We start from the raw sequence: 23,694 nt of genomic DNA, 5'->3' as shown, positions 1-23,694 counted from the left end.
CACCCTCAAACCCACCTGCAACTTACACCATACTTGTTGCCTCTTGAGCCGAGTGATCTCCGACAAACTACCTGCCACAGCTTAGATGGAGCTTCAATCATGGGATGCCTTCCAAAAGACGTTGCCTCCTGCCAAGCACATGAAAGAAATCCATAGAAAGAACCTAGCACTTCGTCATCCCCAAACATGTAGCTGGGTTTTTAACAGCGAAATATACCGTCAGTGGGAGAATGAGAACAATAACACGCTCTTCTGTATTGGTCCGCCTGGGGTGGGCAAGTCGATTCTAGCTGCCGCGGTAATCGACGAGTTGAAGAAATCAGATAGTCTAGTACTCTTCTTAATTTGCGAGAACGATTCTCAGCAAATGGATTTCCTCACGGGATGTCTGATCCAACAATTACTCGAGCGTATCGATTACGGCACAGATGTGGAATTGTTGTCGAAGCTCTCGGGGCCGAGGAAAGACGACAACGTCGGGAACAACAATGGTCAAACGGCTCTTGAATCGTTGCTGTGTCACCGGAGCACCAAAAATGACACCAAGAGGGCAAGAATCTCACTCGTCTGGGATGGACTCGATAGACTTGACATTGAAGTGTCTCGCAGCCTTCTGTCCTTCTTCAGTCGCCTTCGTGCTCAGATCGACATCAAGATTTTCGCCACTTCAACGTTTGACGTGTCTCTGACAAACGAAGACGGTTCAATTGCGACCCTATCAATGCCAGCTTCGGACACAACGGACCTGAAGGAGTATATCACTTCCCACGTGAAGCCACCAGCGTCGTACTCGATCCCAGAGCACATCGAGTTTTACGAAATTATTTTGAGAGCAACTGAGGGGATGTAAGTCACAGTTCACCAGTCGTGAAAATTAATGCGTCGCTAAGTCATTCCAGATTTCATGTCGCGAGTCGTATCGTCGAGGAACTTTCGCCGATGCACACGAAGTTCGAGTTCCAAAGATTCTTGAGACATTGGACTCAAGAACGTCGGCATCTGAACCACGTCTTCGGCGAACTAATTGAAGCGCGTTCAGATCATTTTCAGTCTGGTCTCGCTTCGCACGTCATCGACTGGCTTACTTTCTCTCACCGAGCACTCACAATGCTCGAGCTTCAGCATGCTCTGGTAGCGGACGTCTCAGAGTACCTGCGTGTGCCTCCGACGCCAGAGAAGATCGCGTCTGCATTGCACGGCATTGTAACAATCAAGGGAGAGCAGGGAGGACAGTCAATATCCTTTTTCCACTGCGCTGTCAAAGACTACTTTTGGCACGAGAGAAGCGACCGGTCTCCCAAGATTCATGACAACATCGTCAGCTATTGTCTGAGGCAGCTATCGAGGATATCCTCCGACGATGGGTTCTGCAAGTCGGACGAGGACTTTGAAGAGCGGTTAAGCCACAATCCATTCTTCCTCTACGCTGCTTGTCACTGGGGGTTCCATACGCAGACATGTTCGGAGCCCGTTGCAGCCGCTATGAGGTTTCTAGACAACCGTGCCAATGTCGTAATGTCAAGCCAGGCCATTCTCATCGAACAATCCTCAACAAAGACACCCGGGTATACGCAGCGCGTCCCTAAGAACGTCACGGGACTACACCTAGCAGCTTATTTCGGGATACGAACTGCTGCTGAAGAGCTCCTCAGCGAGGGAACTGCACCGCTGAGCTCTGTCGACACGCAAGGTCGGACGCCACTTTGGTGGGCCGCGCATTATGGACAGGATAAGGTGGTCCGACTGTTTTGCCGAAGTGACACGGCCACACTCTCACTGCTTGTCGTGGCCAAAGAGAGGGATCTAATCAAAGTCTTGCTCGATGGCAAGTACAATGTGAATATCGCCGATGCCTCGCTGGATACCCCGCTGCACCACGCCGTACGCCGGAGCTATGGAAACATAGTTGAAGATCTCTTGTCCGCTGCTGCCAACGTCAACGTGCAGAACATGGGAGGCGAAACACCGCTTGCAATAGCACTCAATAATCGCAATAGCAACATAATCAACCTCCTCATTGGAAAAGGAGGGTATACTGATTTCGTGAATACGGCCAAGTTCCGCAGGGCGCACGGGTGGCAGGACAGCCAGACTCTAGAGATCTTTCGAGATGACAAGACCACAGTTCTACGGCTGAAGCCAGGAGACAGACGCTCGTTCGAGGATTGGGGGCCGACCGAGAGATTCTCATTGTAAGCGTCTCCATTCACCGTGGCCGCTGACTGTAACGCTTACCACTTTTGTAGGCAACAACAGATTCTCGGCGACGCCCCATTTTCACCTCAGCTTCGTCGTTTGACAGACAATCTTCAGATTGAGGAACTGAATCTCAAGATCATCTCACAAGAAGACAACAGGAGTCACATCACCTACTACATTGAGGCATTCATGTGGAACTCTCCCAATAATGACGAAGCTCTGCCTTGTGAACAATTAGTGCTGTGCTGGGATGTCTTCCGCGATGAGCAAACCCATCAATGGCACACAAAAGCTCACCTCACCACCATGCCACACATTTGGCTTCCGGATAATGGCGCGGTCTTTCTGAGGCACTTTCTTATCCATGTCAAACATACGTGGCTCGCTTACTGCGATGCGAATCTCGTGGATCTCCATGTGCGTATCTCCTTTACCCCAGCATCATTGACTTTCGAGAGGTTCACTGACGCATTGCAACACGGCAGCTTCGCAAGAGAATCATTGAATCCAAGGGATCTGACCCGGCGCTCCTGGATCACCTCCTTGAGAATGGACAAAGGTGGCTCAGCCATCGTCATAACCTCTCCAAGGTCGCTTCCAGCATTCGGAATTTTGCCAGGAAGTACTGCCTACAGCACAACGAGACCGGCGATCTCGAGGAACTCACAGAGGCGATAGACCAGCTGGCTGCCGCGGTTGGAAAGAAGCTCGGTGAGTTGGACGAGAACTCGAGAGATCTCATTCAGCTGGTGGGTATAGACGGTGTTGCCAGTGTTGAACATGCCACTTACCAGGTCAAAGGAATGCAATCTCGTATCTATCAAAGAAGCGCGACAGTCTGTGCACTCGTCGACGAGCATGAAGCGATTGAGCTGGATCACGGTAACACCACCTCCCTAACGTATAGCTCTACATACTAATCAACACCTTGACTAGTTCATCTTCTTACCACTAACATTCATAGGAGTAAGACTCAAAACTTCTCTGCTGCCCATGAATGCTGACCATCATGCAGACCTTATTTGGGATGAACGTAGACATCTTGGACGGCAAAAAGCCTGCTTGGTGGACTTATGTCCCTTTCGCCGCAGTCACTTCGCTTCTGACCTCTGTTGTGTGGCTTCTGTTCAAGTTTACTGAGGTTAGTAGAATTATGATCTCCACCTCAGTGTAAGCGTACAGCCAGAGCTGACCAGAGGCAACAACAGCTTGAGACAAAGATTGAAACGAAGGCAAGGGCATGGGTATCTCACGTCAAAGACGGTGTAAGCACGCGCGACGGCCAGGACGTACTGAGCAGATACGAAACCTCACCTAGAAGTGCCAATGCTCTCTCAGATGTAGATTCAGAAAGGGGACTCGGGATGACGAACAGGGTCTCGACGAGTAGACCATAGCAGGCTTGATACGCACATGGCAGGTTTATTTGTACAGTCAAGCATTCCGAAAAGTCAGTCCGTATCTTTTAACCATTCTGTTGACGCCGGAATTCTGTAAATGACTATTGCTCTCCATAAGAGTCGTCGCTTTGCGACGGAAGTCATGGTCTATAGCCACAGCCTGATTCGAGCCTCGGCCTATATTATTGTAGGTTTTGATCCCTTGCCGCACCTCCCTTCTTTTCACAGCCAATCAAGATAGATACATATTGATGGACGAAGTAAGACGTGTAAATAGACCTGTCGCTTGTGCCGTACTAGCCAGCCCCCGGAAACTTGACTTGCTTGACTAACACAAACGAGAAACGCCCCTCTGTTCGGGTATTCCGGATGAACTGATTGGCCAATCGCATTTATGACTTTCGTTTGCCGCGTGGGCCTTGTCAAGATGCTCCCGAGGTTCTCGTGTCCCCCCGGCCGGTGTCCGGCTGGCAACTCTGGACTCCTCTCCCCGGTCTTTCGGCATCGTGGCCTGGCAGTCGTCGCGGAGCACGGAGCACCCGAATACTTGGCGCACGATCACTCATCGAGTGTCGCTTGACAACGACTGAGCATCATGATCCCCATTGGTATCATACGAGGCCATAGTTACCTAATCCACTTCTTTTCAGAGCCTCAAGCAGGAACCAGCAGATGAAGCTATCTTATCATTCGATGTCCCGTGAAATCACAACTCCGGAGCGCTGGCTGAATCGACTGCCCAAAGGTGGGGGAAGAATACTCTGCCGGGAGCAATCGTTCCTTCCGCCCAATTACCGCCACATCTCCCGAGCAGCCCCTCCAAATTGCGGCGACCCCACACTCGAACTGTCAAAAAGCGGGCCCGTCTCTCCACGCACCGGGTGCTGCTGCTGCATGCCCCTCGTCGTGTTGTCCGGGGTTCGGAGACGAGGGGCAGGAGCTGTAAGGTACACCAAACTTGCCTACTCTTTTTCTTAAATCTTTCGTCACCTCGTTTTCTTTACATCTTTCCCACACCTCCCCCTTCCCCTTTCACATGATTTTGTCTTGACGTTTCTCGTAAAGAGAATTCCCCTGACCCAGTCATCGTGACGTTTTTGCCAATCGGAGCTCGACATCCCTGGAGCTTCCTCATTACCTCGGCGAAACTCACCCGACTTGCCATAGTTTCCTCGCTCCTACATTCTCCGAGACGTTTTGGAACTACAATTTCTCTGTCTCTCCTCGTGACGGCCTCCCCTCTAGCTCATGCTCTCGCGATCCTTCCGTCTCCTCTCGGCCTTCCAAACCAAACGCTTCCCCGCTAGGCTCTTCTCAACAACCGCAAAGATGCCCGTCCACCACCTCATGATCGGGACCTGGACCCCGCCAGGCGCCATCTTCACCGTCGCTTTCGACGACGAGAAGCTTACCCTCGAGCTCGTAAAGCGCACCGAGATCCCAGAGGATCAGCCGATATCATGGATGACCTTCAGCGTAAGTTCAGATCAACCTACCCGCAGATCAGCTTGAGTTTGGATGAGCTTAGTGGCATTCTATCCCATTGTGACCAAGAAACTAGCTTACACACATGTACTGCACAGCATGACAAGAAGAACCTCTACGGCGCCGCCATGAAGAAGTGGGCAAGCTTCGCAGTCAAGAGCCCCTCAGAAATCGTCCACGAGGCCTCTCACGACATGACCCACGACCGTAAGTTCATTCTCATAGCAAGCGGGCCAATGTCACCTTATCGCGTCACATCACGACCACCTCGTCACTCTCGTGAACGTCTTCCAACTAACACCGTCCCTCCCAGCCAACGCCGCCCTCTCAACAACAAACACCCGCGCAATCTTCCTCCTCGCGGCCCAAAAACCCCCCTACGCAGTCTACTGCAACCCCTTCTACAAGCACGCCTCTCACGGCAACATCTTCTCCGTCTCCTCCTCGGGCGCCCTCGAGACAAACGTCCAAAACTACCCCTACGACCCCAACACGGGCATCCACGGCATGGTCTTCGACCCCACAGAAACCTACCTCTACTCCGCCGACCTCACCGCCAACAAGCTCTGGGTCCACAAGAAGACCGCCCCCGACTCCCCCGAACTCGAGCTCGTCGGCTCCGTCGACGCCCCGGACCCAGGCGACCACCCCCGCTGGGTCGCCATCCACCCGACGGGCCGCTACCTCTACGCCCTCATGGAGGCAGGCAACCGCCTCTGCGAGTACGTCGTCGACCCGGCCACCCGCCTTCCCGTCTACACCCACCGCTCCTTCCCCCTCATCCCCCCGGGTATCCCGGGTGCGACCACGAAGATGTACCGCTCCGACGTCTGCACCCTCTCCCACAGCGGGAAGTACCTCTTCGCCACGGCCCGCTCAAACAGCTTCGACGTGACGGGCTACATCGCCGCTTTCAAGCTCGACGACAGCGGCCACATCGAGAGGCAGATCTGCCTGAACCCCACGCCCACGAGCGGCGGGCACAGCAACGCCGTCAGCCCCTGCGACTGGAGCGACGAGTGGATCGCCATCACGGACGACCAGGAGGGCTGGATCGAGATCTACCGTTGGCAGGACGAGTTCCTGGGCCGTGTTGCGCGGTTGCGTATCCCCGAGCCCGGGTTCGGAATGAATGCTATTTGGTACGATTGAGGCTGGTGGGAGGGGTCAAGGTAGCGGGGACAATAGGAGAAACAAATATAAAGCAAAATATAGAAACATACAATCAAACAATCACATCAACTTCAGCATGTTACCAGGAAATTAGTGGTCCAAAAATTTGACTTGAGAGCAACAACGGTGAATGAGCGCCGCAACCGCTCAGATTACTATGCGATATCATACAGGGGACAGCACCAACACCTACACAATCTTACTACGCCCAATCTACGACTTGTTTTTCCTCTTCTTCCTCCTGTTCTTCTTCTTACTTGCTGCCTGGCTATTGTTGCTGGTGCTCTGCGCCGTGCTAGACGCACCGTCGCCATTCTCCTGCTCCTCGCCTTCTGAATCGTGGCTAGAAGACTGCTTGTTACTCTGGCTAGTAGCCCGCGAGCGGTGTCCGGAAGAGCCCTTGGAACCTCTAGACCCGGCTTCATCGGAATCGGAGCTGGCGGCCTGGATGATGATTTTCCGCACTCCACTGCTAGTCTCGACCACGTTCTCACTGATGCTACCACTTCGAACAAGGGGTCGGCGCTTGGGGGTGGCAGATCCTTCATCGATAACATCAGTGACGCTCGTCGCGCTGCTTGCCCGACCAGGCGAGACGATGATGGTCAGGTCCGTCCGGGCTGCTTCAGGGCTCGCGCTCCGTGTGGCCTTTGGGCTGCCATGTTCAGGGACAGTTGGGGGCAAATCGACTCCTTCAGGGGCCTTGGCGCCCTCGGCGTCGTGGTCGTGAGCGGCACTCGAGAGCCTAACCTGAGTCTCACTCATGCCGGCCCCACCATAGCTCTTGCGAATAGCATGTACGCCACCCTTTCCGGTCAGCTTAGGGCGCATAAGGGGGGTATGCTCGTCCGTGTCATGCTCCAGTCTTTCCTCGCTGACTTCTCCAGCTATAGAGGCAGGGCGAAGATTGGGGGACGGGCTGTGGATCTGCGACAAGGGGGCTCCGGTCTGGACGGGCTTGATTTTGACGGTTGTAGACTTGGTGTTCTTTGGGTTCGACGCGCGGTTAGAGGGACCGAGATGCTTGAGGTGTTGCTTAGCCTCATCAAAGGTGGCCTTCACGGGGACAGCAGACGAAGTCATGCGCCCGTCAGGTCCGGCCGAGCTTCTTCTCATGAGGAATGTGGTTCTAGGCGCGCTGCTGGAGAGGTTCTCCGGCGCATCGCTGAGCGCACTGATGGAACCATTTCGTTCATGGGGAGGTTGCGGCTCGTCTCCGAATTCGATGAGATCACCGTTCTCAGGGATCGGTCGAGGGGACGGCTGGCCTGTCCTCTTGGTGATTCGGGCCTTCGGGGCGGGGGTCATGCGGCGGATGGCCTTGTGAACGTCAATGTAGACGTCGGATTCGTCAATGATTTCTCTGCTACGAGTCAGTAATCATTCTGCAGTACGGTCGTGGTAAACTTACTCTCCGATAAGTTCCTCAATGACATCTTCAAGGGTGACGACACCAATAGCGCCGTAGTCGGCACCGGGGTACTCGGACACCAGGACCATATGCGACTTGCCCTCCTGGAAGAAGTTGACAATGTCCAAGCAGCTCGTCTCAGGGCGGGTCTCGGGAAGCGTCGCCAGTGGGAAATCCTTGACCTGCAGACAATCTTCAGGGTCGTATGTGATGAGAATCTTGACAAGAAGCATTCCAACGAAATCGGTCGGCTTTCCGGTGGCATGGATGGGAATACGGGAGTACCCCTCCGAAAGAATCTGGTCCATGGTCTTCTCGTCCAATACGGTATCCTCGGCCATGACAAAGACATCGTCCATTGGGGTCATGACGTTCTCGACGGGCTTGTCCTTCAGGTCCAAGACAGCACTGATGATGGTGACCTCGTCCTGGTTCAAGCGTTCGCCAACCTCGCCAAGGGACTTGTGCAGGGTGACCAAAGTCTTGAGGCCACTCTTCTTGTAAACGGTGCCGTGGTCCTCGCCCAACGCCCAGTCGAGGAGCTTCGCAGTAGGCCAAGCCACAGGCGCCATAAGCCACATGAGCAAAAGAACAGGCTTGGACATGTAGCCACCGATTTGGAGACCGTATCGAACGCAGATGGATTGAGGTACGACTTCGCCAAAGATGACTGCCAATATGTTAGTAAAGGTCGTTTATCGCTGGTGGATATACTCCAACGTACCAATGAGAACAGTACTGCCAACGACGGCCTCAACGCCGCCGCCAAGACAGCGGTCCAAAACAACGGGTAGCGATTCGTTGACGATGACGTTGGAGAGGAGTAAAGTGACCAGAACCCAATGCTTGCCCTTCTTCAAAAGGTCGTAGACACGCTTGGCGTTCTTGGATTGCGATTCGTCGGGGTCGCCGGCGACAACCTGGAGGTAGATGCTGTCCTGTCCCATCAGGCTAAGTGCCAAGGTCAGCAAACAGGTATAGGAGTTGGTAGGAAATGCGAACAAGACAAGAACTTACGCAATGGTCAGACCTGCAAAGGCACCTCCCAGCAAAACCAGGGCAATGGAGGCACCCATGAGGGGCCAGAAAGCATCACCAGCCTCTGGCTCTTCATCGTGATGGCCTCGCGCGTGAATGGGCGCGGCGGCGACGGAGGAAACGCCCAGCGTCAAGGCTTTGGTAAGGCCGAGAACGGCAGTACGGAAGACGCCGAAGCCGCCGGCATTATTGCCCCGTCGTGTCGGGACGACTCCCCTTGTGGCCATAATACTCGGCTCGTCAATGGAGAAATCGGATGTCGTGAGAGTGTCGTGGAGTAGTAGGTGGGAAAGCAGCGAGGTCAAGCGCACATTTTATGCGGCGGACGCGGGAGACGGGCGAGAAACGGGGCAGAGTCAGGGTGGTAAAGGTGCTGCACTCCACCTCTGTTTACCTGCAGCTGCTGTGCGTACGCAAGTGCACAAGGCGAGCGGCCAAGCTCCACCAAACGAGCCAAGATCGGAAGACGAGTGGATTCTGCTGTGGGTAGCGATGGTTCGAGTGACGGTGCCTTGCAGATGGGTCTTGCAATGGCACTTTGTTGATGATGTGAGGAGGGCTGCAGAGCTATGTCGAGGGTAGGAGTTTATAGGGACGAGAGTTGAGAAAGTTAAAAACTAAAATGAATGAGAAAAACACACAGATGGTGATCAATAGCTCATGGAGACGGAGAAAGCACAAGGGCGCCGAGAGAGGTGAGAGGTACCCAGAGTTCCTTAAGGTAGCTTTGGGGGGCCGAGGGGCACCTGTCGCCGGAAGCTTTGCTTCTTTCTCGTTGGTGTGCTACCGAGACCAGCCAATCATTTGCTCTCGTGGTGCACAAGCTTGGCGTCATCAACGGTCGGGGGGCGGGTCGTCTACAATGCGAAGCCTGAGAGAATGATGCATCATTGCCGCAGAGACCTCAAGAACCTCCGCACTGGCACGCAAATTGTTCAAGTAGACTCTGGGTAGTACATGGGAGACAGCGCTGTCATCGGCACGTACCTCTCTCTCAAGGTCTTTAATTCGGCTATTCGGAATGGGCAAAAGTCTGTGTTGCGCATTTTCCCTCGCAACCTCGTCTCACTCGCCCCGCCTTTTGCCTTTCTTGCCGCGATACTTTTGTCTCGTCATTCCATAAGTGACGCCAGGGATTGTGCAAAATCTGGGGTAAATTATGTAAGACTTGATGAAGCAGCATATCTGTAAGCAGGTCTCCTGAGCAATTGATGCTCTGCCTGTTCGCTGATGTTCCTGAGTGAAGCGCAAGTCAATATCTCGAAGCTTCTTCCGGTTGAAGCTCAAAGTCAGGGTCGACCACACATCCAGGCCTATCCTTATCCGTACCTAGTGTATGCACATGTTCAAAAACTCTGATCGGTGCAATTGAACTATTTTGCTAGCCTGTTCCTTGCCTCCTGTCGACGTTACCTCGCGTCTGGCCACCAACCACTAAGAGCACAGAGCCATGTATCTCGCCTCAGTTTTTCGGTCTAGCAATACAAGCAAGCTGCTACATGCTGTCTTAAGGTACCGTACACATAATACCAGCCAGAGCTCGAGAAACACCATGAATAGTATCGTGTCAGGGCCTAGCAGAGCTCAACCTCGAAACACGTCAGTCAATCCTTCTGCTCGACCAGCTCACACGCAGCCGTACGCTCAGGATTGCTATTGCCGAGATCATGACCTCAAGGTTGGTCAATTCAAGTTTGCAAGGTTGTGCCTTCGCTCTCAGTGCTCACAGACCTTGACGTGACATTGACCCGCTTTCAAGCAAATCCCCACGCCATTTGGGTTGTTTTGTGCATTTACTAGGAAGGCTTGCATAAAACTTCAGATGCGCAGGTAACTTGTCGCAGGAGCTGCAACAGCACGAGTGAACGGTCCTTCTTCGCTGCCGATACCCGAACTCTTACAGCCAAACGTAAAGATGTTTATTCAGCTGCCAGTGTCAAAATATGGTAAGAGATCTCGTGCCTCTCATGCATCTGGTGATAGAATTGCCAAACCTTAAATATTCCTCCAGATTGTCAATGATCTCGTTAGGCACTAAATGTCCGCCCACTAGTGTTGCGATAACAGTTATGAGTACCCAGTTATTTACCTCATGCCACCTTCCCCTTGAGCTCTGCCACTCGCCAATAAGATCACAAATGTTGCCAAGCTCCACGAAATCGTGGGGGGCCAGTGGCCACCTTCGCTCTTGCCCACGTCTCGCAGAGAAACGACTATGAAGCACGTGAAGTGGAATCCACTCGGCTTGGATTCATCATCTACCTTACGAATCCCCAGGGAAGCCTATTGGGATATCTTATCCTCACAACCTTACCAAGCTCACGTTCAAGATACCCTCTTCTCGCTGCAAGTCATCCACCACTTTACCGCTTATCTCTCCTCTTACGCCCAGTATCATCAATGCCTCATTGCCTCCTTCTGCCTTCCTCTCCTCGCCGTCCAAGCTGGCCACCTGCATGAAGGTGATATTGATCCCATGCTGGCCCAGCACCATACCGACACCGCCAATCTTGCCCGGCTCGTCATAGTTGTGCAGCACCAACATCGTTCCGTGCGGCTGAAAAGTTGCGCTGAATCGGTCTAGCTTCGAGATGTAGATGCTCTGCCCCGACACGTATCCCTCAATGACCTGCTCGCCATCTGCGCCGTGTGATCGGAGCGTCACCAAGCTGGCATACACTGCGTTCTTCGCTTCCCCGCTGTGCGTCTCGCTGATGATGATGCCTTTTTCCTTAGCCGTCAGGCTGGCGTTCACGATGTTGACATCTCGGCCGCCTGAGTCGCTGATGGATGAAACGAGCCCCTTTACCAGCGCGGCGTATAATGGTCGTGTGTTGGAGATGCCCGCCAGGTCGCCCTGATAGATGAGCTCGAATTTCCGGCCACCAATCATACCCCCTCGACTACCGACAAAGTGCTGCGTATAAAGCCCGCCCATCTTTTCGATAAGACGCACAAACGGTTGCAACTTGCGATACTCCTCCGGCATGATCAATGGTGCATTGACGGCTGCTGTTGGCAATCCACCGCGGAGGATCTCGGCCACCTGCGTACAGACGTCCATCGAAACGTTCTCTTGAGCCTCGACAGTAGAGGCTCCCAGGTGAGGGGTGGCGACGACCTTGGGGTGCCGGGTCAGCTGAGACGCTGTCGACTCAGCAACAGGTGGCTCTGCCGTGAAGACATCGAGACCAGCTCCGGCGATCCATCCCTCATCCAACGCACGAAGAAGCGCTGCTTCGTTGTACACGCCGCCTCTCGCAACATTGAGGACTCTAGCAGTCTTCTTCATTTGCTGGAACTCCTCCTCTTTCAGCAAGTCGAGTGTACTCGCCATCAGCGGAGTGTGAATGGTCAAGAAGTCTACAATCGGCAATAGACTCTTGAGATCAGCTACCAGCTCGACGTTGACCTGGCCGGCAATCTCTGCACTGGCATACGGATCAACCGCCTTCACTTTCATGCCGAGGCCTATGGCCATTCGGGCAACCTTCATTCCCACCTTGCCGAGGCCGATAATACCGAGGGTCTTGTTGCCAACTTCGACACCAACAAGTTTGCCTCTCTCCCACTTTCCATCCTTCATTGTGGTATCTGCGCGGCCGACATTGCGAGCCGTGGCGAGGAGGAGGGCAATCGTGTGCTCAGCAGCGGCAACGATGTTGCCAGAAGGCGAGTTGACGACAATGATACCCTGATTTGTTGCTGCGTCGACGTCAATGTTGTCCACGCCCACGCCGGCTCGTGCAACGACGCGGAGCTTTCTGCCAGCAGCAAGTACATCCGCATTCACCTTCGTCTCGGACCGTACAATCAGTGCGTGGTAGTTGGGGATCGCTTCGATGAGCTCTTCGGGAGACAACCCCGCGCGGTTGTCAACATCGTATTTGTCTTTCAGGAGTGCAAGACCATCTGAGGAAACCTTCTCAGGAACAAGGATGCGGAGTCTATCAGACGCGAAGGAGGACACCGTCGACGTGATCTTCTCGATTGCAGAAGGAGCCATGACGGCGGGACAATATTGAGCAAAGGATGGTTCAAGTGGGCGGGAACGTTTTGGAAAAGGATGGGAAGCAGCCGACTATTTCAGAGAGCCTGAAGTCGGAGCGAGAGAATTTGAGCGAAACAAACAAGTACACAAACGCGACAGCCGACAAAGGTTATATACCAACCAAGTATCCCCCGCATTGCGTTGTTAGCTACGTCCGATGTCGAAGTTGCCACGACGGGTGGAAGGTTGCACGTTTGGGCCGGCTCTCCAGGGACGACACTCCGAGATAGACGGAAAGCGATATCGCGCCCCTCCACCCTCGAGACAAATTGGCTCAGCTAATGGCATGTGCTAAGCTGGATGTCCGATGCGGGATGTGACGCCGCAGGTCAAACAGACGCGGACGCGAGAGACATCCTGCCTATGGCAAAGAGAGGATCTGTTCGAGAGGCCTCAAGATGCGACGGATTAAGGTGCGAGTCCAAGTCGCGGACGAGCGACCCCTCACTTCCCCCACGTTCAGCTAATGCACCGGCGTCCCGCCCCCGCAACTTTACTGGGCGGTTTACATGCTCCGGCCTTTTTCGCTCTGCGACATGTTTGCAGCCATCCATGCTGCTTGGAGCAAGCGCTGCCGACGTATCCTCGATTGGAGGAGCGCTGAGCTTCCAGGCGGACTGCAACCCACACGACGTGGCACAAGGCGGTGATCTTGGGTGCTGTTGCAGGTCCGAGACGAGATCTGCTGGCGCCCTTGCCGTTGGGTGGTCCATCAAGGTAGTGGTGAAGCCATCATATTCTCGCGAGAGAACCAGGGAAACCTGGATGGTCTGGAAAGAACCTGTTCATTCCGGAAGATATACTCATTCTGCTAATTCTGATGTCGGTCGTAAGGGCGGCCTCTAACCCTACAGGTCAAACTGCTATTATTGACGGAAGACTGACTAGAAACTTGCATGCTACTCCGCACGCCAGCATTCATGTATGTGGGAGAGAGAATATGTGTGTGTGTGTGTGTGTGTGTGTGTGTGTGTGTGTGTGTGTGTGTGTGGGCAAGGCTTCTGCTAGTTGAAGCGGTCTTCAGTCGGCTCTACCACGCTCAAGTCCCAAGTGCTCGTCTTCCCATTGACCACACCATTTGAGTAGAGGAGTATGTGTCCATATAGTAGTTTGCATGTAAGCCAGCAATGGCCAGATGGTTTCAACAACCAACTCAATTGCACTTTCCGTCATCCTGCATTTAGGCAGCTACTAAAGCTCGACGGCGGAAGCAGCAAGTCCTCGGCTGCCTACCCTAAAACCTACATGATTCCAACATATTGGAGGTATCGAGGTGGTAGCCCATCGGATTGCAACAGAGTGGCATCAAGGACTTGCCAGTTGTGTACGATAGAAACGAGTCAAACGTTAGACCTCCTATCTTATCTTTTACTTCTTCCACGCATCACCTTCTCTCTTCTAAACTCTCTTCACATGGACCTAGTGCAAGAATGCTCTAGGCCAAGACTTCGCGACGTACTCAGGTAATTAGATCTTGTACTACGGTGATGATTTGCACCAGTGAGATTCTCCATATCTGAAAGAAAATGAACAATCTCAAGAGAGATACAATGACCGGGCTTCGGCCGTGGAGGATGCATTGAATGAAGACTTAGCCACGAAGGCCCAAGAATACATGACTTAGACGCAACCGACTTGCAATATATGGGCACCTGCCACTGAACCGCAGGCACCTGCCAAAGCATGTCACCACAGTCTGAGGACCCCACCTCCACTGCCGTCATCACTGCCTTAGGCAGGGACGAATTCTACGGTCTCGACCCCAGTTGCCCCTTACCTGGCCGGTATCAGCGCCGCGTGGAGTCTGTAGGCAATTCATAATATCAATCGCAGGCCCACGGCATTCAAGGTCCAGGTTGTCAACTTTGCGATCCTGCGCTGCGTCCCCTTTTCTCCGACTACATCTGCCGCCACGACGAAATAAGAGCCATCCGTCGAATCATTGCTTCAATCTCCCTCCATCACCTCCCGCCGTCCACCTCCCACAAAACGATCAAAGGCCACCATGTCTAGAAGACCGCCCAATCCCGCCGCCGAGAGAGCGGCCCAAAACCAGCAGACCATCAAGAGCCTCTTGAAACTGGAGTGCAACAAAGTATGCTCCGATTGCAAAAAGAACAAGCGTAAGTCTCAGGCAATTCGATCTTCATTCAATCGGGGATTCCCGCTGACTGTGTCATGATTGCAGACCCGCGATGGGCCAGCTGGAACCTCGGTGTCTTTATCTGCATCCGGTGTTCAGGCATTCACCGTGGCATGGGTACGCACATTAGCAGAGTCAAGTCTGTCGATCTCGACTCCTGGACCGACGAGCAGCTCCGAAGCATCCTCAGCTGGGGCAATGCGCGCGCGAACAAATATTGGGAGGCCAAGCTGGCGCCCGGCCACGTTCCCTCGGAATCCAAGATTGAGAACTTTATCCGCACCAAGTACGAGCTCAAGAGGTGGACAATGGACGGCCCCATTCCCGACCCCGCCAGCCTCGACGTAGACGGTGACGACGATGTCCCCTTGAGCCTGGTTAAGGAGAAGCAGAATGTCGAGCGCAGAGAATCGGTTCGCAAGAGTTCGGTCGGCAAGTCCGCCGCGCCCCCAAGAAACGTCGCTGCCCCGCAGCCGCAAATCGATCTTATCGGCGGCGATGATCCCATCCCCAGAGCGAGCACCGCCGGCCCCCAGCCCGGCAAGGTACCCCCGAAATCCGATCCCGCTCCTCCCAAGGCCACGAGCACCAAGGATTCTCTCCTGGGCTTGGACTTCTTTGGCGAGCCCGCCGCCCCCCCTCGGCCAGCCAGCACCAGCAACACCGGTGGAATGGGAGGACCCTCCAGGCCAGACCTCAAGCAATCCATTCTGTCCCTGTATGCCTCTGCCCCGCGACCGCAACCCCAGCAGCAGCAGCAAGCGCCCCAGGCTCAAGGCGGCGCATTCGGCGGCATGCCCTCGCCCACCTTTGGCCACCAGCAGCAGCAGTCCTTTGGAGGCATGAATGACGCTTTCAGCAGCCTCAGCTTCTCCAACAACACAACCAGCCCCAAGCCTGCCGCGGCAGACCCGTTCGCGAGCCTGTCAAGCCCGGTGAGCAGCACGAGATCACCACCGCCTGCATCGTCATCAAGCGCCTTTGGAGGTCTCAGCGGCGGAAGCTTCTTCGACTCCAAGCCCGCAGCGGCACCCGCGCCCGCTGCGCACCAGAAGCAGCCGTCCAACAGCGGCTTCGGCGGATTTGGCTGGTCCAGCTCCCCTGCCCCGGCTGCAGCCCAGCCTAAGCCCGCTCAGCCAACGTCTTCCATGGGAGATCTGTTCGACCTCTCGGCTCCTTCCCAACCCGCCGCCGCCCCGAGCAAACCCTCTCCCGCTCCCGCATCCAGCTCCGTGTTCAACCTCTCTCAACCCAAGGCACCTTCCCCCGCTCCCACACCTGCTGCCACCAGCACAATCAGCTCAGGAAACTGGTCTGGATCCGACGTCTGGGGCTCCAACGCCTGGAGCACGCCCGACGCGACCACGGCTGCCGCTGCACCCGCGGCCCCCAAGGCCGCGGAAGCGCCCAAGCCCTCCCTCGGAGGCGACTTTGGCGGATGGGGCTCCTCTGGAGGCCTCTCCTCCAACTCATTCGCCAACACACCAATCGTTCCCGGAGCGTCTGGCGGCTTCAGCGCCGCACCCAAGGTTGCGGCGGACGAGGAGTTTGGTGGATGGACGAGCAGCACCGAGCCCGCCGCCGGCTCTGGTTCTTCAAAGCCTATCGGAGGCGGCAGCGAGGACCTCTTCTCCAATGTTTGGCAGTAAATGCAGTAAATTGCGAGAACATCTTGGGCGGCATGGGCCTCTGGGGTAGATAGGACGAGCGTTTTTGCAACCTATCACAGTGCACATCATTTGCGTTTTGGCACATAGACACTCGATGAAAAACGTGACGACATGTTTGGAGGCAGGGCAGGAGAGAGAGAACGAGAGAGTCTCATGGCATCTGTAATTCAATTGCAAAAGCGTCATAGATGAAGAATTTACCAGAAACCTTGAAGCAAAAGATGGAAATCTCCAATCCTCAAAACGCAAAAACAAAGTGCACGCCTTGCTCAAGTTTGCTGCTAGTGATGATACAATCAGTCGCCGCCGTGCTACCCCCCAAACTCCGATTCCATGCGCAGGGTATTTGAACATCCACGCCCGTCATATATCTGAATACTCCCGTTATGTTTGTTTCCCTTCATGTTTGATGCCGAGGCCCCGATGTCGGATTGGACCTCCCCCTTTACTCCGTTGTTTAAATACGAGAAAAACTCAGTTCTCCCTTGGCGGCCGATGTGCTCTGCTCTCCTTGTCATTGATTTCCCCCATGCTACCCAGTTCTCTGCCTGCTTGTCGTAAAATTTAGTCTGTTTCGTGTTCCTCCTTCTTAGAAGAACAGCTTGGCGATGTAGTAAAGGACGATAAAGATGCCAATGATGATGCCTGACAGCTTGAGGATGGCGACCTTGTTTCCAGAGGCGGCCATGCGCGTTAACCGGCCGGCGGAGCCCTTGAGCTGGGTCGACATGGATGAGAACGTCTCGGACTAGATGGAGCCATGATCGTCAGTGGCCTATCTCACGGAAAGACTGATGACTTGATGGACAGAATATGGGCAGGACGGTAGGGGTCAGAGTTGCACAAAGTGCTGGTTCTGTCGTCAAACAGCAGGTCTTGAGGCTGCCTCCGAAACACGGACCAATGTTCCTCATCATGTAATACCAGGGGTATCTTGCCAACGAAATGTTGAAAAAGGGGGTTCAGGAAAGGAAAGCGAAGCGAAAAGACAAGGCGACGAGGGAACATACCGTGCTGTCAATGACCTCGTGGGCGCGCGCATTGTCGTAGATGTCGACGGTCACGCCTCTGAGGGCGGAGACCTTTGCTGAGAGCTCGTCGAGACGGGCGTTGTTTTGGCGTTCGCGCTCGTAGGCTTCTGACATTTTGGCAGAGTTTCCTTGTTCTTTTCCTCTAGGGAATAGGGGTACGAAAGTTCTTCGATGAGACTTGATGAGAACCGGCGGTGGCAAAGTAAATCCCAGCACCCGAGTAGTGCGGGTTGTTTTCTGGGTGTCGTTCCTCGCCGCTGAGGCTTATGGCGAGTTGCCGCGCGTGCGAGATCGTCGGTCTCTGAAGGTGGCGTGTGGTTGCAGTCGTTGAGAGACGACTATGCCACGATCTAACGCCGCACTTTTCTCGTAGATTGATGAGCGTCCTCCTAGCGGTGACTGCTTCGTTAGAAGAGGAGAGGAGTCGGATGTGGTGCGCGATGGTTTGTGGTTGGTAGTTCGTGGTTCGTGAGGTTTGGTGATGAAGTTGCAAAAATGGTCAATTCTGGCGGCGAAACCAATGACGGCGGAGGTTTCGGGGGCCGGTGCGTCTTTCCTCACAAAGGCGAGGCTGGAACTGCGCGGATGGAACTGGAGCCGGGTGGGCCACTGCCAGTCCCGTCAGCAGCAGGTGGTCACTGCGCGGCCGAGGCGTCCATCGCTGCTGCCCGCTGGTGTGGGCGCGCGCTGCTCGGAACGCCATCCTTGACGGTGGGGGTTGCGCGTCAGTGGCCTGCGCCACACTGGCGCCGAACCCGAACAGACAGGACTTCAGAAGTACCCCGCGAATTACCTCACTCCGTCCAGGTCACGCCTCCTTTGCGCCGCCTCACCAGGGCAGCCAGAGCCCAGCTTACACCAAGCTCCCCCGGTCCATGGTCCGTGATTTCTCGAATTTTTGCTACGGCTATCCCAGCCCGGAGATAATGAAGGGGCATGTCACCTGGCACTCGAGAAGAAGTATTCATGATTTGAAAGCTTCTACCAGCTGAGATGACGCGCTCGAGTGGATATCGATGAATTATTGCGCTTCGTTTGTTTGATGAACCTGCGTCGTCCGATACGAGAGTTCGGCTGAAAAGCCATGAAAGCTTAAAAAGAAGCAGAAAGCAGGAAAGAAAACAACAATTGATGCCCATTCTCCTTCCTCCCGGAACACTTTCCATCCGCCAAGCCCAACGGGATTAATAAGATTAACAAGACGTGCCTAATGAGACTAGGAGAAAAGCAAAGCAAAGCTCACGGCACATAGCAACCGACGAAGGAAAGAACTTTAGAAGAGGCGCAGGCCTCTCGGCGGCTCTCATCCTCACCTATCGCGGCACAACCCCACTAAATCGTTAATTACGTGGAGGTGGGTGCACGCAGCTACCTTACTGCGGGAACCGTGGACGAGGAAGGATCCCCAAGAAACCGTATCCGTAATACCTACTTGACCTACGGATACCTAATCGCAATCCCAGGCACACGCTTTCACCTTTTCGTGTCTCTCTTTCTTCTTTCCCTCTCTTCACCTCCAACCCTCGACACCCTTTTCACTCTTTCTTCCTCCCCGACCGAATCTTGAGGAAAAAACATCCCACTCAATCGTAATTCCTCTCTCTCGACACCGTCAGCATGGGCCTCCACAACCCGCTCCCGTCGTCTATGGCGTGTAAGTCCACCCATTATTTTGTGGCTGGTGCCGGTGATCCCGCTGCACCATCGCACCCGTCATCCTGTTCAGTCGCAACAGATGAGCTGACCGAACCACAATAGCGGAATGCAAAAAGTGCGGCAAGATCCTGACGTCGTTTATCGACCCTCGTCAAGCCTTCAGCCCCGACAAGATCATTCCTCCCTCCGTCCTCGCCAACGCGAAGGTGAGCCATATTTCCCACCCCGCGATCTGCCATCCCCCGCCTGCCTTGGCGCATTCGATGCCCAGAGGCCTCCCACCGCTCACGATAACCACCCCCAAGCCGATGCGATACTGACAGATAATGCGTGTAATTAGGGTCTTGCGATTCTCACCGTCCTCAAGGCCGGTTTCCTCGGTTCCGGCCGCTTCGGTAGCGGTCTCGTCGTTTCGCGACTTCCTGATGGATCATGGAGTGCGCCAAGCGCTATCGGCACGGCAGGTGCGGGATTTGGTGGACAGATTGGTTTTGAGTTGACCGACTTCGTCTTTATTCTGAACGATGCGAGTGCCGTCAAGACCTTCGCGCAGGCTGGTTCGCTTACGCTTGGTGGAAACGTTTCCATCGCCGCTGGTCCCGTGGGCCGCAACGCCGAGGCCGCCGGTGCCGCTTCCCTGAAGAGTGTTGCCGGTATATTCTCCTACTCCAAGACCAAGGGTCTTTTCGCCGGTGTTTCGCTGGAGGGCTCCGTGATCATCGAGCGCCGCGACGCCAACGAGAAGCTGTACGGCACCCGCTACACCGCCGCCCAGATCTTGACCGGCAGCGTCCGCTCCCCGCCCCAGGCCGCGCCCCTGATGAACATCCTCAACTCCCGCGCCTTCAATGCCGGCCGCACCGGTCAGGCTAACGATTCCATGTACAACGACATTCCCGTTTACGACCAGGGCCAGGGCCAGGACGATTGGAACGGCAACAACAGCCGAGAGTTTGGAAACAACAACCGCAGCAGTGTGTTTGGTGGTGGAGATAGTGGCGCCAGCGAGTTTGGAGGACCCAAGAGATCCAGCACATGGCAGGACGATGTCTATGATAGACCTGCTGGAGGCGGTTTCGGTGGAGTTTCGCGTTCCAACACTGGAGTCTCACGCTCCAACACATTTGCTTCAAGAGGCAATGACGAATACGTCTACAGAGACAACCCATCGCCCAACTTCGGCCTCAACGATCAGAAGACGGGTCCCCCTGGTAGACCGGCTGCTCCCAAGCCGAACTTCACTGGCAAGGCGGCCATGCTCAAGAAGAACGAGGCCGTTGCGCTGTTCACATTTGATGCCGACCAGCCTGGTGATCTAGGATTCAAGAAGGGCGACGTTATCACGGTGCTGAAGAAGACCGAGAGCGAGACTGACTGGTGGTATGTGAAAGGGTGTTTCTTTGTTTTACGGGTGTAAAGCTGACATTCACGACAGGACCGGCATGATCGGAACGAGACACGGCATCTTCCCCAGCAACTACGTGAAGATGCGTGAGTAAGCTGAACCGACGGCTCGAACGCGAACCTGGTGCAAACCCGAATACCCAAATGCTTTCCATTCAAAGCATGATCGAACCAAAATGCATACCTGATGCAGGTACAAAGGGGATAGTGGAGGAGAACAAACGCCACCGCAAGATCCTATTGCTTTTTCATGATACTCCGGATGGTCCTTTCTCATCCTGCTTTCCAACGACGTCCTTAATGATAACGACCAAACCTCGTTTTAACAAGTCCTGGCGTTTGGATCAAGGAGGCGCGGGAAGATGTTTCTTCTTGTGTAATTGCCTCACAGCATAAACGTCCATCATAGGCCATAGGCTTTGGGGAAACGAAAAGAACACTCCGTCTTATGACACATTTTTATCGCACCATTCGTATCCCCGCGTGACAAATCGACTATGTGATGAGGCAGTGGCACAGATGGGGTCAATGGTCGGACGCAAGTCCACATGCGGACCGGACCGACTGACCGTCGTGTTGTTGAATAAACCGAGGCTCTCCCAAACACATTTTCAAGCAACACAGATCAACAGGTGAGTATCAGAACCATGATGTCAGGAAAGATCGACGCTTGCCGCTTGCCGACGGGTACGAGGCAGGGGCAACTTGTTTCAGTGGTCCTTGGGACGATCTGGGGAAAGCTTGTCGATGCGGGTTGAAACGTTGTTTCTGGGACTGGTTCTTTGCTGAGTCAGGAAACGTCCAGCATTGCAACTTCACCTCAAGACGACCGTAGGATTAGCTGTAGACGGAATTCTGCCCAATCTCCTCATAAAGAGTGCATCAATTTGGTGGTAACTGGGGCACAGGCATGCTTCTTGTATTGTGGCTTAAGCTGGATATCTTTTACTGATGCTTGACTATCTGAATGATGTACTCTTTCTGAGGCTACCGCTGGAGGTGCCTCGCAATGGAGACTGAGATGGGAACTGTGCAATTACTTCTCGTGAGAGGCGGTCTCCTCATATGATGTCATTCTTTCATCTGCCGCGTTGGGTCATTAGTAAAATATGTTGGCCTAGGAAACATACCTCCTGAAGGTCACTTAATCAAGTGGTTTCAAACCTGCCCTGCTTCTGTTCTCGTCCAGGTTACTGTTCTCGGGAAGAAGCGCTTTATATTGACAATGTCCGTTAGCTTTGATAGTTGCGGATACCTTATTTTGAACATGTAACTAAACAAGCGCCCATTGGTCCAATTTGTCCGATGCTACTAATAGGATACGACTCCTCAAACTAACACATTACGTTTGAGAAGATGATCCGAAAGCCTACTCGGTATCTGGTCTGCAACTAATACGTATATGGCTCGTCGTAGCACTACATAAGCCCGGAACCTTTCCAGCAATGTGTCACTTTCGAGATCGCTTCTTCAATCTAATTTGCGCGCATAGGCGATGCCAATCCAGGTATCAAAAGCTGCCTTGCTGTTAGTGATTACAATGACCGCAAGCGGCATCGTGATGACTCAACTTGTTCATTTGTCATCCTCTCCGCCAGGTGAGGTACCTGGCTCGAGGACATCAAGGGAGTCGCCGATAGGGGCCAGTTGTTCACATTGCGAGGAGTGGTACGAGTTCCTAGACCGATCCAGTGCATACGTTGAAGGGGGGGATGACCCAGTAGTGCCGCCGGTTGTGAAAACGGGTGTCGCTCCTAGTCCACTAGTGGATCGGGAGTGGCCGGCGGCGGGCTCCACTAACATCAGATCGGTGGTCCGGATAGTAAGGTCCGCATCGGCGACTGGTCGACCCACCCGACGGCCGGCACGTCCGTGACTGATTGCACTATGGACCGCGGCGATGGTATCGATCCCAATGATTCGTCTCGATGCTGACAGAGGCACCTCACCTATCTCAGGCGGAAGCGCAGGTACGTCTCCGTTTATCTCGAGCTGCTCCCTCTCGGGAACAGTGTCGTTAGAGGCCGAATGCGCCCTAGCTTCCGCCATCTTCCTCGAAAGATTCATGCCGAAGAAAATCTCAACATCCTTCCAGCAGTATTCCGGGCCAAGCACGGCGACATTGACGTCGACTTCCGGCACGTTAGCCTCGGGTACTCGAACTGTGAAGGAGGCGAAGTCTTTGAGCATCATGATACCGAAGGGTGTGTGGAAGAGGCGCCTGTTATGGGTAGGGGACAGAGGCAGCTTGCGGAGTCCAAGGGTAGCTACGGTGCTGGAACTAGCATAAGAGTAGTCGAGACCAGTACTAGCCGCGAGGACCGTCTCAAACAAGCCTTGGTCATTCTTTGCTTCCATATTGATGGTCTGCTGGGGACTCAAAGACTCCAGGTCCACCATCGGAAGCAAGTTCGACCCTGGCACGCTAATAGATCCAGACCCTGCGGGGATGCTTCCATTTCGGTTAGGTGGTGGTTGGCCTGCCGGCGTTGATGGCGGGCCATGATGGCCCTCGTTCAGCTGCTCGTTGTAACTCATAATGGCAATGTTGTTCTCCAATTCTTCTTTCTACACACGATTCGCCGAGTGTTCGGTTGGTGCTCGAGGTTCGTGTCTTTGCCCGGGATTTCGGTCAGGCACGTTTTGGAGTCGCGAGGTTTGGGAGTCTAAACTGGGTAAAAGTCAGAGATCAAGATGTTTTCACGCTAGTAGTATCCTACGAACCTAGAAGTATGTGTTTGGTATTATTAATAAAATCGTCTTGTTGAAATGAGGTTGTACACAGATGGTGTCTCAAAGGAGCGAATCGAAGCGAAGATTATCGGGTATGGACCAGCAATAAGACCAAGCTCTTAGGAAAGTCGAACTACTTAGGTGATACACACTTGATATCGGCAGCCTCCGATAAATATTGAGAGAGCTATAAGTTCGAAGCAATGCCGTTGAACCCCATGACGCGAACCATGAGGATGGCGAACCACCAGCAAGGCGAGCCGCTAGGAAGGCGACCGCAAGGATAGGTTCCAGGCAGTC

At 54.1% G+C, this 23,694-nt stretch overlaps 9 protein-coding genes across 9 annotated transcripts; 5 read left to right on the top strand and 4 right to left on the bottom strand.

The window, feature by feature from the left end:
• Positions 1-85: 85 nt before the first annotated feature.
• On the top strand, positions 86-3,373 carry CCOS01_10660 (uncharacterized protein; the record flags this gene model as incomplete). The annotated part of the gene is made up of 5 exons (XM_060458814.1): positions 86-846; positions 900-2,192; positions 2,247-2,616; positions 2,685-2,948; positions 3,215-3,373. 5 exons carry the CDS (start codon positions 86-88, stop codon positions 3,371-3,373), a joined length of 2,847 nt encoding a protein of 948 aa, XP_060310616.1.
• Positions 3,374-4,928: 1,555 nt separating this feature from the next.
• On the top strand, positions 4,929-6,236 carry CCOS01_10659 (carboxy-cis,cis-muconate cyclase; the record flags this gene model as incomplete). The annotated part of the gene is made up of 3 exons (XM_060458813.1): positions 4,929-5,075; positions 5,183-5,291; positions 5,398-6,236. 3 exons carry the CDS (start codon positions 4,929-4,931, stop codon positions 6,234-6,236), a joined length of 1,095 nt encoding a protein of 364 aa, XP_060310615.1.
• Positions 6,237-6,470: 234 nt separating this feature from the next.
• On the bottom strand, positions 6,471-8,933 carry CCOS01_10658 (uncharacterized protein; the record flags this gene model as incomplete). The annotated part of the gene is made up of 4 exons (XM_060458812.1): positions 6,471-7,620; positions 7,669-8,338; positions 8,393-8,619; positions 8,686-8,933. 4 exons carry the CDS (start codon positions 8,931-8,933, stop codon positions 6,471-6,473), a joined length of 2,295 nt encoding a protein of 764 aa, XP_060310614.1.
• Positions 8,934-11,008: 2,075 nt separating this feature from the next.
• Positions 11,009-12,712, bottom strand: CCOS01_10657 (phosphoglycerate dehydrogenase; the record flags this gene model as incomplete). The annotated part of the gene is made up of 1 exon (XM_060458811.1): positions 11,009-12,712. One exon carries the CDS (start codon positions 12,710-12,712, stop codon positions 11,009-11,011), a length of 1,704 nt encoding a protein of 567 aa, XP_060310613.1.
• Positions 12,713-14,762: 2,050 nt separating this feature from the next.
• CCOS01_10656 (uncharacterized protein) lies at positions 14,763-16,549 on the top strand (the record flags this gene model as incomplete). The annotated part of the gene is made up of 2 exons (XM_060458810.1): positions 14,763-14,880; positions 14,946-16,549. The coding sequence occupies 2 exons, from the start codon at positions 14,763-14,765 to the stop codon at positions 16,547-16,549; spliced, it is 1,722 nt and encodes a 573-aa protein (XP_060310612.1).
• Positions 16,550-17,159: 610 nt separating this feature from the next.
• CCOS01_10655 (uncharacterized protein) lies at positions 17,160-17,715 on the bottom strand (the record flags this gene model as incomplete). Its single annotated transcript, XM_060458809.1, has 2 exons — positions 17,160-17,318; positions 17,581-17,715. 2 exons carry the CDS (start codon positions 17,713-17,715, stop codon positions 17,160-17,162), a joined length of 294 nt encoding a protein of 97 aa, XP_060310611.1.
• A 381-nt stretch (positions 17,716-18,096) lies between these two features.
• CCOS01_10654 (uncharacterized protein) lies at positions 18,097-18,528 on the top strand (the record flags this gene model as incomplete). The annotated part of the gene is made up of 1 exon (XM_060458808.1): positions 18,097-18,528. The coding sequence occupies one exon, from the start codon at positions 18,097-18,099 to the stop codon at positions 18,526-18,528; it is 432 nt and encodes a 143-aa protein (XP_060310610.1).
• A 690-nt stretch (positions 18,529-19,218) lies between these two features.
• CCOS01_10653 (SH3 domain-containing protein) lies at positions 19,219-20,756 on the top strand (the record flags this gene model as incomplete). The annotated part of the gene is made up of 4 exons (XM_060458807.1): positions 19,219-19,255; positions 19,360-19,463; positions 19,598-20,637; positions 20,693-20,756. 4 exons carry the CDS (start codon positions 19,219-19,221, stop codon positions 20,754-20,756), a joined length of 1,245 nt encoding a protein of 414 aa, XP_060310609.1.
• Positions 20,757-22,236: 1,480 nt separating this feature from the next.
• Positions 22,237-23,199, bottom strand: CCOS01_10652 (uncharacterized protein; the record flags this gene model as incomplete). Its single annotated transcript, XM_060458806.1, has 1 exon — positions 22,237-23,199. The coding sequence occupies one exon, from the start codon at positions 23,197-23,199 to the stop codon at positions 22,237-22,239; it is 963 nt and encodes a 320-aa protein (XP_060310608.1).
• Positions 23,200-23,694: the final 495 nt, after the last annotated feature.

The sequence above is a fragment of the Colletotrichum costaricense genome, assembly GCF_030867565.1.
Source record: "Colletotrichum costaricense strain IMI 309622 chromosome Unknown Scaffold_11.1, whole genome shotgun sequence".
Classification (NCBI taxonomy): domain Eukaryota; kingdom Fungi; phylum Ascomycota; class Sordariomycetes; order Glomerellales; family Glomerellaceae; genus Colletotrichum; species Colletotrichum costaricense.
The sequence above is the reverse complement of the archived record's forward strand: the minus strand, read 5'-3'. Positions and strand labels throughout refer to the sequence as shown.